Source organism: Saccoglossus kowalevskii, chromosome 10 (genome assembly GCF_978046115.1).
Source record: "Saccoglossus kowalevskii chromosome 10, keSacKowa6.1, whole genome shotgun sequence".
Classification (NCBI taxonomy): Eukaryota; Metazoa; Hemichordata; class Enteropneusta; family Harrimaniidae; genus Saccoglossus; species Saccoglossus kowalevskii.
The window spans coordinates 19,863,281-19,876,509 of record NC_140650.1 but is presented as its reverse complement, the minus strand read 5'-3'; the positions used below and the strand labels follow the sequence as shown (position 1 = coordinate 19,876,509).

General features: G+C 36.1%; 1 protein-coding gene across 1 annotated transcript in view; it reads right to left on the bottom strand.

The window, feature by feature from the left end:
• Positions 1-7,164: 7,164 nt before the first annotated feature.
• The window catches only part of LOC100329031 (huntingtin), a 51,527-nt gene continuing 45,462 nt past the window's right edge, over positions 7,165-13,229 (bottom strand). Inside the window, exons 50-54 of the mRNA XM_085504340.1 lie at positions 12,736-13,067; positions 12,068-12,230; positions 11,417-11,577; positions 10,212-10,302; positions 7,165-9,794 (exon numbers count right to left, since the gene is read on the bottom strand). Of these exons, the coding sequence (XP_085360466.1) occupies positions 9,684-9,794; positions 10,212-10,302; positions 11,417-11,577; positions 12,068-12,230; positions 12,736-13,067 (858 nt within the window). The 3' untranslated portion in view covers positions 7,165-9,683. The remainder of the gene's footprint in view (positions 9,795-10,211; positions 10,303-11,416; positions 11,578-12,067; positions 12,231-12,735; positions 13,068-13,229) is intronic.

The window sequence follows — 13,229 nt, the reverse complement described above, 5'->3', positions numbered from 1 at the left end:
GTATTGTATCACCAGGAACGACGATAACTCCTAGACAGGTTACTACGATTATTACGCTCACAGTGAACATCGTCAAGAGATTGCTGTTAAAGAACCCGGGAACTGACGAATTCACTTCCTTGATCCGTGAACTCTCTGACCGCTGCACGTCGACATGACATTGTTATTTAAATGATAACTATAGCATTCAACTATAGAATAACACGACACCATGAAGGAGGTATGCGCTAAACAACAGTGCTCAATAAAAAAAAGGGTAGCAAATGCTGCACTAACTTAGCTCCCAAATTTCATCAAGCGATATGTATTTGTTAAAATGTATCAACTTTTGATGAAAATCGCACCCATTGAAACAAATCTTCAGAGGAAACCAACCGCTTAAAGTGGTTTAGACATTTGAACCCTAAAGATTTCAAAAAATTACCCCTCGATCCTTGAATATGTCGAAATGGAATCCTTGCCCATTTCAATACACCCGTTGGTCGGTTTCTCTTATTGACTCCAGGAAATTTCTACGAGTAGATTCTTTATTTTGAGTCAAAACATGCGTATTGACATGCACGGGTAACAGTCGGTTACATTACCAACCTGATAAAGTCATTAAGGTAACGGGGTTGAAGACGTTTTTGTATAAAACATTGTCTGTCTGTCTTTCATTCAGAACCATAGTTTAGCGTATATGATTAAAAAACATAAGTATACTGAGAGGGACAAGTTCGCACACACTGGACAGTCAATGTTGACATAATTACCACGTGACAACACAAATGGCGAACCTTGTCAAAATGACTAAATTCGTGATTGCAAGTGCGCACTGCGGAATTTCCGGGTAAAATTTGCGCCATGCATTGTCCGTAATCAAGTCCATTGAAATGTGTCCCTAATGATCAAAAGAGCTATATTTTCCGATTTCACGCAGGTTTATTACTTTGGTAATATTGCAGCTGCCGCGGCTGGGCGCCAAATCGTATCATACCATATCATATCATTATTAATTATTATTACTTGTCAGTGGGATGATCACATGTATGTATATTATATCAAAAATAAAAGAGCATTGAACAAATTTTAGGCATATTTGTGTCTGATCGAGCTAAAAACGTGTGATGTTTTATTTGTATTCAAATATTGATAACATTGTTTACGTTGGATACTTAGTCCTTGAGTGAAAAAATAATTGTTGAAGCAATAAACCAGCGCCAAAGAGGGTATGCGATGGGATTTTGCACAATTCACGTGACGAAATACACTCACGGGCGTCAGTGAGTGTGTATATGGAGTGTTTCTTGTTAGCGGCAGCATTGTTATATATAAAGTCGCCTCAATCAACATACAAAACATATAAAACAGACACCGTTTAGTGCCTCGTACCCGATTACGTTTTGAGGACCAGCAAAACTTCCGGCGGTTCAAGAGCGAGCCACTGCAGACGGCTATCATTCTGTGGGCGTCGTTTGCGTTATTCTGAAAAATTAATTCTCTCTTTCATCTCATTTGAGCCAAGAATACCCAGTGTTCTATGTCCATATTTGAAAATATAATTTTTGCCGAATTCAGTTGACAGCACGACTAACCCCTAATGTGTGTTATTCACGTTTGGGGGCGACTGCTAAGCATTAAACACCGTGGTACCACCCACGGTTTGTATAATCAAAAACAAGTTCTCATCCAATCAGAAAGACGTAATCGGACAATTAAATTGTTGGTAAAATATAATGATATTTTAATCAAATAATGCGAAATGCAAATGTTGTTTGCGTGCCACACATGGTTAATTTAAAATAAGTTCAAATGTAAGTATGTAATACTACAATAATTATTCATGCTCTTAATGAAATACAAACAGTGCGTGTTAATGTGATTTCTTGTTAAATTCGCGATAAAATGTAATTTATGAATCGATGAATCGATTCTATGGTGTATAAGGCTGCCAGAGACGGGGTGAACACCGTCCGTGTTTTTATCTGCGACCGTCCGTCAATGAGAAAAATACCGAAAGGGACGATTTACTATATTCGAATCGCGAACGACTGCACAGCCAAACATTTCCATCGCATACCAATCACATACTGTAGCATATCTTAGCTCTAGATATATCCATCACCTTCATCTGAATAGTTAATTACTACGATTGTAATAAACAAATGTTTGAATTCCCGTGACAAATGAACTCGGATGCCTAAACTATTTTTCAGTACGTGATATATGTACTTTTTATAATACTATCATTCTATTATATCGATAAATTATTTCAAATTGGTTAAAGTTGGTATTTGTGTGTCGTTATAATTATTGTGTTTCAATTCTTCCCAAATATTTATTTTTATTAGTTTTAGAGATTAACTTTCTTAGTAGATTATGGTGTATCTGTGGGCTATGCTCCCATCACATCCCATCACAAGGTAATATTCCAACCAATCCGGTTTCATCACACATAACTATCCCAGAATTCCTAGAAATAGGTCCAAAACCAATCGCAGAAAAGGTATATGTCACGTTAGATCCTATTTTTGCAGATGCGCCATATAACATTTTGTATAATTATGTCTCTTCTATGTCTTGTCGTTATATCATATCGTCAACGACCTTTCAATTAAAATTTACACAACACAACCACAGACAACGCATTATATAATGTTTTGCCAATACAATGATATCTTCTTCTTCTACAATTTTACTTTAGTGTACAGTGTTCTGTCACTCTCTATATTCGATATATGTTCACCTCTGTTGCTCAAATCGAGGTCAGCGTAGGTCAAGCCTTCAACATCGCTGTGTGTAGAGTCGTTGCTTGTAGTGTTAACATAAGTGTTCACATATGTAACTGGGTTGTTGTCTGCTTGTTTGATATTTAACAAAGTTTGATATGTATGTTCTATTCTATCTGCAGGGATAGTCAAAGATTCGTACGAATGAGAATTATCAGTATCTTCAGTAGCGTATTCTCTGTTCAACTCGTCTGTCACATCAGGACTGTACATTTGAAGTTCTCCGTTATCGCTTTCTATATGTTGTTGTGATACTTGGGGAGTTTGATGTTTTCGAGATTTCAGAACACATCTGACCACCAATATTACCAGTAGTATCAGTAATATTGCTCCAATAGCACCGCCAATCGAAAAACCTGTTGTTGCAATGTCATTGCCAGTAATAGCTTTTGACGTGGCAAGTTGTGTATCATTGTTAGAAGCTGAAGTTGGAAAAAGAATGTCCGTGGGGATTTTGTCAACAGCTTGAGTAGTGTTCGTAGTAAATGATACATATAAATTAGCAGTGTCAGTGCCGATACCATAGGAATTTTGTACCTCACATGTTATTGTATGGTTTCCATTATCATGGATACCTATGCTATTAACTAGAACAGTTCGATCATCAATAAATACAAACCTCCCTCCTGACTCAACAATTACGTCATCATATTTCCACGAGAATTGCGTGGGTTCAACAAAAACATAACACGTAAATGATGCGCTCTTCTGAGAAGTAATTGTGATGAATTGAGGTAGTACAACTACATCAGGTTTCGATTGAATCACAAATGGGCCTACTTGGCATGTATTGCTGGATGCCCATCTTATGTTGCTTGCTTTACAGTAATATGGCACACCGTTATCAGCGTTTACTGCCGTCCACGTATACGTTGTTTTCAGCATTCCATCAAATATGTATGACTCTGAAGGTATGAGTGGAGTGTCGATTATGCCATCTCTAAACCACGTGTGTACGACTTGGGGTGACCCTGTGGATGTACTAGTACACGTGAACGTTACATTATCGCCTTCTGATACCTCTACACCAGACTCGATATTAGTTTGACAACTCGGTGTATGTGTTTGTGGTTCAACGTATATATAGAGATAAGCCGTGTCAGACTCCATGACAACGTTGTTATTGTGAGTAACAATACATTGGTATTTCGCACTGTCGAATACAGCCGTAGACTCAGAGATGCCTATTATTTGCAATGTAAACTGTGTATCAATATTGTGGAGTAACGCGTAACGCGGTATATAAGTGTAATAAGTAGTGCCACCATGCTGAGGATCATGCGTAATTATCATCATTCCGTTCTTTTTCCATGACACTTTATGGCCTACCTGTAAATTACTGACATAACAATGCATCAACTGTACAACTACTTCATTGTTACCTTCGGTGAGATTCACGTAAGTGTTCTGGGGCTGTGTCGTAAATGTAGGTATTGTATCACCAGGAACGACGATAACTCCTACACAGACCACTGCGATTATAACTCTCACAGTGAACATAATTGTTGAACGACATCGCTGTCACGGAATTCGAGACTGACGAATTTACTTCCTTGATCCGGGAACTTTCTGACCGCTGCATGTCGACATGGAATTGTTATTTAAATGAATAACTATTGTATTCTATTGTATAACACAATATTGTGTCTCAAACATTGAGGTATGCACTGTTTTAATGTTTGACATAGTATTTCTCAAATTTATGGCTTGTCAATTTTCTCAAGAGATCTATTATTTGAGAGATCTATTAAAATGATAGAGATCAAAGCTTCGCATCATTTTTTAGATGCTCTCTGGAACATTACTCGGACCATTAGTGTTACGTGCATCGGTAAAGCGAAGATTGCACAGCGACAATCACTTCATTAAACAATAATACGCGATAACAATTCATTATTCATTGAACAATTCGGTAGCTTTTTAAGCAACTAAATCTGATAAACAAATGTTGAACTAATTTAGCTCCAAAATATCCTCAAACTGGTATGTATTCGCTTACATGTTACATAGTGGAGAGTGTTGTGCGTGATTGTTCTTGAGTAGATTCACCTCTTTTATATTCCATTTAGGGTACTCTTAAAATTATCAAACCGATGGACCATTAATCATGGCGATATTACTGCTGTTGAACGCCAAATCACGCGAGACGTGTATATCATATCATCAGAGCATATTTCATTAAACACAACCCAAATATCAAAATAATATTAACTAATATTAATCTATGTTTTGGTCACCCAAGCTGACTATTAATACTTATGGGTTTCATATGGTACCGTGGCTAAAATATGCCCTATTGGTGCCTCTGACTGGAGTTAGCCAATCGCCTGACCTGATGAAAACTGATATGCTTGGGTAGTTGTGTGTTTACCATATGCCTAATCATCGTCAGGGATGCGGTTGTATGATGTTTCCCCGCCATCACAGATAAACATATGCTTAGTGTCAAGTGTAATGACACGAGTTCTATTTAATAGATGCAAAGAACTTTGGCAAGATAAAACGGGAATTCCTCCCAGGGTTCACTACCCACAATATGTCATAGTGAATGCATAATAACGGGAGTTAATTGCATCAATTCCCACATTTTGGTCTTCGCCAAAAATTTAGTTTGATCTTCAAGGAAACTTTGCTTCTGATCAAGGCCAATACGAGCAGAAAAGCATCAAAAGTTCCAGCATTGCTGATTTTAGAGACTATCTGTATCTGTCCCAGTGCAAGCTTGGACTACCAGGCCGTGCTAGCCCAGTATCTTCAAAATAAATTATCAACAAAATCTGCTACTTGGGCGCACAGTGGGTTTCCGTAGATCCATCTTCTTTGACTGCATCAATCACAGAACACTAGAATCACTACACCTAACAAAGACAGAAGTGGAAACCACATGACTGCATTGTTGTTCACCCCTTCCAAGGTGACAAGCTCCTAGCTCTATTCCGTTTTTCTTGCACCAGAGCAACATCTTCTGTAGATTTCGTCCTACCTTGTTTTGCGATGTTGGGGTCACCCAAGAATTATATATCCCTAATATCGAAGCAATTGAGTTGGTAATTCTTGATGAAAAATGACATAAATATCACACATGGTACCTACATACAAAGTATCAGAGCAATTGTACTGGTAGTTTTCAGAAAGTAGTTGATAATAACGTTTTTACTAAAAATTACAAAAATATTCGCTAAAAATGGAGAATTCAAGATATCGTCACGAAATGGACAAATCTAACACAGGGCCGCCCAAGGTAACTATATACCAAGTATGAAGGCAATTGAGTTGGTAGTATTCAAGAAGTATAAAATAGAACCGTTGACAGGCAACTGATGGATGATGACAGATAATCACTTGCATAAACAGCTCCACTCTTTCATCTTTGATCACAACAGAACTAAAATCTGAGCATTGGCCCAGAGCATATATGCACCAAGTTTCATCAAAAACCGATGTATGGTTCTTGAGATATCAGTGGAACAGACAGACAGACACACATACATACACACACACACACATACAGACACACTAACTGCAAAGACTCCAATTGTGTGCTTCACACACACACCCACACACAGTCAAAAAATTCAGACAACATATGCATATCCTTTTCTATTCATAAAATGAGTTACACACCTGACCTACGTGTTTAGTTTATAAAACTCAAAATTTTATTTTATACTTACTGTATTTCTCGTGTGTGTCAAAAAGGCTGTGTAGACCCAGACAAGAACTGATCACTTGTAACCATTGGCAGGAAATGACTCCCTGATTACGATAAATGAATATTGATCGTACTGATCAATTTGGTTGCGAAACCACTAATGTTTTATACTACATTTGTGTACCAGGTACCTCCACACCAGATGGATAACCCAATGACACACTTGTTCAATCATGTAAACTGTGTGACAATAGATTTCGTTGAAAGATTTCAACACTGCAATCACAAAGTAATGAAAAAAGAAATTATCTATGGAAACCTAATTGTTTCTCGGGCTGGCAGCTAGGGAGATGAGGTTGAAAAGACAGATCTTTTTGGTCTTGTATGCTGTTCATTTCTACAGTGCATATGAAATATTAAGGCATCCTTGTGGCAATGAGTAATGGGTGAGAATGTTTACGAGATGTGGCTCTGTGAAACTTCATTTAATTAAGATGACCGCCAGACAAAAATGTATGTGTATTTGCCCAATATAATATCCGATGCATGAGCTTTAAACTTAATCGGTCTAAGCATGCAAGATATTGGTGGATGTGAACAGACAAATGAAGATCAATCTGCAAGTCCCTGTTTTGGGACTGCATTTGAATGGGCACTAACAACTGTATTGTTTCAATTCCCATTTAACAAAATGTGAAACACATACATACGACTTTCACACATTTCAATAAACATTAGAAGATATCCTTTTTTTGTTGTTTATTTCACACAATTTGATGTACTCATAGCGGCAATAGTTAAGGGTATGCAACACGTGAAATAAACACTCGGTTCCAGTGATACATTTTATTGACTCCTTTGAGACCAAGTCCAAGTATAACTGGTTCTCAGAAAATCTTTCGAGGCAAAAAAATAAAGATTACAACTCAACTGCAGTGATAAAAGATGCACATTGAAACACCTTTACAGCCAGTGTTAGAATTATGTTTAGTGTCTCAGGGACAGAAATGTAAATGGTTTAATAACACATCTTATTCCGTTGCATGCCCTTAACTTATCAACCCTTAAGTGTGATACATAATTACAGTATTAATAGATTCATAACAATTATCGAATACATACATAATTACTGAAGGAAGAAAAGTTACCATTATGTATATTAACATAGTAGAGAGCCCAATAAAAAAAAACTGCTTTCATGTCATGTGACTGTAAGTAGCCAATCAGATGCTATATTACAATTTGATAATCTGATTACCAGTCACACAGATCAAGCATTAACCTATGATGCATGCTTACCCACATGCATGTATAACTGGACATAACAGACAAAGTTTAATACCAGAACATTACCACTGCAAAGAGCAAGGGGGAAAAAATAAGTTGTAAGCAAAAGTGCATTTCATTTTATTTTGTGTCCCATTCTCTTTTAGAAAGGAAAAACTATGTAACCAGTTGGTCATCAACGAGTTTTAAAAATCTTGAACATAAAATTGACACAATGTATTGGGTTCATGTATAAACTGGAAATGTTCTCTTTTTTAAAAAAGTTTTATCCCACCCAAAGTTCTAACCATTTTTCAGTTGAGGTGAAGCATATATACAATGCAGATTTTCAAGTTCACCAGGTGTTAATATGCAAATGTTCACCTGGAATATCCATCCAATAAGGGACTTGTTTGATCGGGAAGCAAACACTTACCACCACATATATTGTCATAGAATGAGAACTAAATGAATTTACAGCATAGGAGATATATAATACATAGCTAAGAGGTACCAGCATTGGCCCCAGACGAGAAGAATTCTTTCACACTAGCTGCCACTGACATATCTTACACTCTGTTACCAATGCATTCTGATTTACAAGCAAGATGAATGCATCTAATGTTAACACTATAACAACCATAATCTCAAATGCTGCTTATAAAGTATGGGGTAAAAATTGTGTGTGCTTCCAAGGTGTTAACCAAACATGAAAAGAACATAATATTACCAGGAGACAAGATTCCTTACTGATACCATTTGAAGACAGATCATGAATTAGAGAGAGACGGACTCGGAAATAATTCAAGTAGAACAATAGAAGAAATATGGGTTTCCGCTTGTTATTCAATATGTATATGGAGGCCTCTCAACATTGCAAAAAAATAATGTGTCATGCAACCTCCGTAGTGTACACACAAACACACACACACACTTGTAAACAAGGATTATATGCTTACATACAGCAAAACTGCATTGTTTAATTGTACATTTCAAGTCACGCTAAATCACACTTTTGAAAGACCCATAGGTATCCGGATGGAATCTTGCAAATTATAAATAAACATATTCTTTTATTAAAATAAAGGCAGTGATCGTCTTGCAGAATGTATTTGAATTCGGTGTAAACAAACATTGTATTTAGAAGTGATGTATATGTGGGTCCCACATCAAAGACAAGTTGTCATGACGATCACTGCCCTTTTAACTTCAGACAGCTATTTTCCACATGGTCTATTTTTGCATTTGTTATTTTTATTGTTTGGTAATGCTGAATGTAGTTATTGTGAACAGATAGTATTATTAATTATGCACAAGAGACCACATGTACTTTGTTTCCGATTATTTGTTCACTACAATGAGGAACATTTCTAAAAACATAATAATTTAGTTATGGTCACAAAACATTACCAGATTACCATTGCTGAGCCAATATTTGTCATTCTTATTTTTAAATCAGTTTCAAACCTTGGTGGTTTGATAAAAATTTGAGTTGTACTATAATAAACATCTTCAATGAAGAGATATTTTAAACCTTTGTTTAAACAGATTCTTTAAAGTGAGTTACTGTCTGGGAGCAAAAAAATAACGATCAACCTTGTCAAACGGGGATGGAAAAAATGCAACTGCTAAAATAAGCTGGCATAAAACTATGCTATACTAATTGACTAGTTTGCATATAGACTATAAAGTCTTCAGCTACCTGATAACACTTGTTGGAAGGAAAAGGAACTATTTCTCTAATCACATAATATTCACATATAAATTGTACCATCACTCAATACACATTATTGTTTAAAACTTTGTTTCTTTCTGAAAATCAGAAAAAAACACGACCGAAATATCAATCAAAATATTCACTGTAAATTCAGCCTGAGACATGGATCCCCTGGTTCCCTAAACATTTTCATAAAATATTTGATAATAATCTGGTCCAGCCAATAACAGATAGTCTATAAGGAGGTACTAGATATACGCCCATAAACCTAGGGTGTCTTCTACTGATTATTTGCATTACATGCAGCTAACAGCTCGGCATAAGGTCCACCAGGATTGGCTACAGACTGGAAAATGGAAATAAAAGCTCTTTTACCAGCTTCCTCGACGAGCTGTGAAGATAAAATACTCATCATGAATTTCAGCATTTTTTTATACTACAAGTTATTAATAACAAGTCATTTCTTTGTTTGTTTGTTCAAGAGTGAACATAACAGAAACGTGTTAGCATTTTGAATCAGAACTTGAAAACAAGTGCATGATAAAATTTGTGACATGATGTACAGTGTAGTTGCAAAATTTGATTGCAACCAATCAAGTTAAGTCTGAGACATGGCTCTAGAACAGCACTTACTAATACAAAATTCCTGTCAATCAGCCATTGAGAATCAGAACTAAAAAACAATAAGGTTTCATCATGTTGAATGTAAGCACCAAATTTGAACAATAGGTGTCCTTGTATAATTACACATCAAGGAAATAATTTGCCCAATGGTTACACAGAAAGATTGATAATATTCACTACTTACTTGGTGTCTGTAAAAGTCCAAGGCTGCAACACAGAAGTTCCTCTTATCAATGGTTTCAAGTTTACCCATTCTACCAATCACATGGGGTAGTCTGATTGTCGCAATCAAGGAAAAGCATTTTATAAATTTGTTTTTGTTTTTTTATGTGTGGTAAAGGAACTTGACTCATGAGTCACAAGAGAGAGTACAAACTTCAAAATAATTAATTGAGTAAAAACCTGCCTCATCTTTGGAACGCATTATGTAGAATTAAGGTAGAAGCCTACTCATAAATTAAAAAACCTAGAATTTATTCATTTTGCAATGAATTGTACTCCAAGGCAATATAAGGATATTGACCTAAAAAAAGTTGGGGGTCACCAGCCTTTTTTTCAAGAAATTGATGGTTGTATTTTAGTGGAAAGTCGCCATTTTGACACTATTATAACACTTTTACCACAGGTTCCTATGCCAGAGATATTATGCAATATCTCAAAATCTAGCCTGGTGACATAGGCTGAAAAAATTATATATTGATAATGGAGTACTTTTTGTTGTTCTGAATTATTTAAAGAATCTGGGTTTTAAAAAGTGTCAAAAAATGCAATTCTTTTTTAACATTGTGTTCTATGGAATTGTTCTAAAAATAGCAATTTTCAAGAAATATTAGGACACGTTTCTCAAAAAGCATAACTAACACACAAAATAATGCTATTTCATTGTACCATGGGACATTAGCTTCATTATTGTACATAATAAACTAATGAACATTGTCATGCGATTTATGACGAATTTTGTCAAAAATTATGACTAGGCTTCTACCTTAACACTAATTGATGCATGACATATGAATTGTTTATAGTAACATTATAAGTACCCGGTACACTATGGATGGATACCATATTAGCTCTAAAGTATACAGTGTATATAGACTAACAATTGCATTTGTTTCATACTGGATTATTAAAAAATGATTTAATTTGCATATAGATACCTTTGTAATGTACACAAGCGCATATGCTACAAATACAGCATATGTTATATCTATTGAAGTTACATAAAAACTGTGTTGAAAGAGTTATAAGTATGAATAAGATGTAAACGCAAACATGTTAAGCTAAAAAATCAGATCAGAATCATAAAATTGGGCCGACAAATTTTCTTTTATCCCTGTAAATGCAAATTACTGAACCTAGTGATGGTTGTTACTATGGCATAAAGGATACAATGCACAAATCCACATATTGGTTGATGAACTGATGAAGAAACATGTCAGACTCCATATTGCCATGGAAACTGGTGTGCGCTGGGTAAAATTAGACAGCGATAACATGACCCAATCTCTAACCAGGACTGTTTGACCTTGTTGATGAAGTTTACTGAACACCTGTAATGAGATGAATGGATTAAAATAATTTCTAATCAGTAATCAAAAGTCATTATCCATTCCGCCCATATCTACCAAATTAGAGTAGCATCAATATTCAATCAACACAAGAAAAGTGTGACATAGCCCCTGTTGGATGTTCAGCACATAAAGAACCATACAACCTTTAATTATTGGTAGCATATGGTGCTACACACATAAGTATATGACATCTGAACAGATTAAGACACTATATCTGTGATTATATTTTCATCACAAGGAATTTGACGCGATACATAGTTTTGAAGACTAAGTGAACAGATACATAATTTTGCAAGGTTCCTGACCCATAGAATAGCAAGCACATGAGAAATCTCTATGTATGAAACGAGTACCTCATAATACTAATACTATTGCTATAAAGTGCTTTGAGCAAAACTAGGAAAATTTGTCTTTCAGTTAACAGTAGTTAATCTAACAGGTCAGCAGTCAAATACACTATGAGTCTTACTTTGAACACAACTCTTGCCATAAGTTGTGGGTGCGGCTGTTGACTAGACAGGAATTCACCGATGACTTTATTCATGATATCCTGAGGTGGAAAAAAGTCAATCAAGAAAGTTGGTAATATCCTGGCTATCACTCTGGCTTCAGATGGAAATCCTTTACGAATTCTACAAAACAAAACAAAGTGGTGTGTAAGATTATGTTTAGTGAAATCAAACAATGGTGTTCTCATGACTAAGTTCAGAATAGACTTTTGGCAGAAGAGTTGCAAATAGCCAACATTACTATCAGTATTATGAGGTTTGCCGGAAGGCAGTTATACAATAATATTGACCGATGCATAGTGGTGATGCAATACAATAATATGTCTATCTGGACAACCTAAAGGAGGGCTGTATTTGAATCATCAGTAAAAAAGTTCCATATGTGATTGGATATGATGACATCCTAAAATTTCTAAAACTCAATCACAACCAAATCTGTGGTAATATCTGCAAACCTCTGACCTCTGATATCTTGTGAATACCGTAATAATTGTTGGTATAAACACATGCAACTTCAAACTCACAAGGCTCCAATACATCCAATAATACAACTGATGAAGATCTAATGAATATCATAGCGAAGTGAACCTCATTGTACCCTCCCCTAAAAACCCACAATTCCAGTTACCTATCAAATAATACAGTGACCCTTTCCATGGCGATCAGTAACCTCTCAGGGTCATGTGATGCTGCATCCAAATCTGATTGGTCAGTTACACTATCTTTCTTTTGATCTCGTTCCTTTCCTGTGTACATGCAAGTCAGCATCAATCCTAGTGCTGACATTGCCCTGTGTGGTGAAGCCATACACAGTCTATCCACACTACACTTGACTAATGACTCAGCGTCTGAGGTAGAGAGACACCCAGCTAAGAGTAGTCTTTCAAAGCCTCTCATAATGGCATGGTACACTGCTGGGGAAACCGCTTCCTCATTGCTTGATGCCATAGAAATACATATCTGAGTAGAAAAGAAACATAACATAACATGACATGACATAACCAGAGTTGGGTGCGGGGCAGTGGCTTAGTGATACACAGTTGTGGGTCAGTTTAACTCAGAGGTTACATATCAGTGTCTTGGCATGTCAGTTATGACATTGGGGTAAGTCTAGGGGAAAGA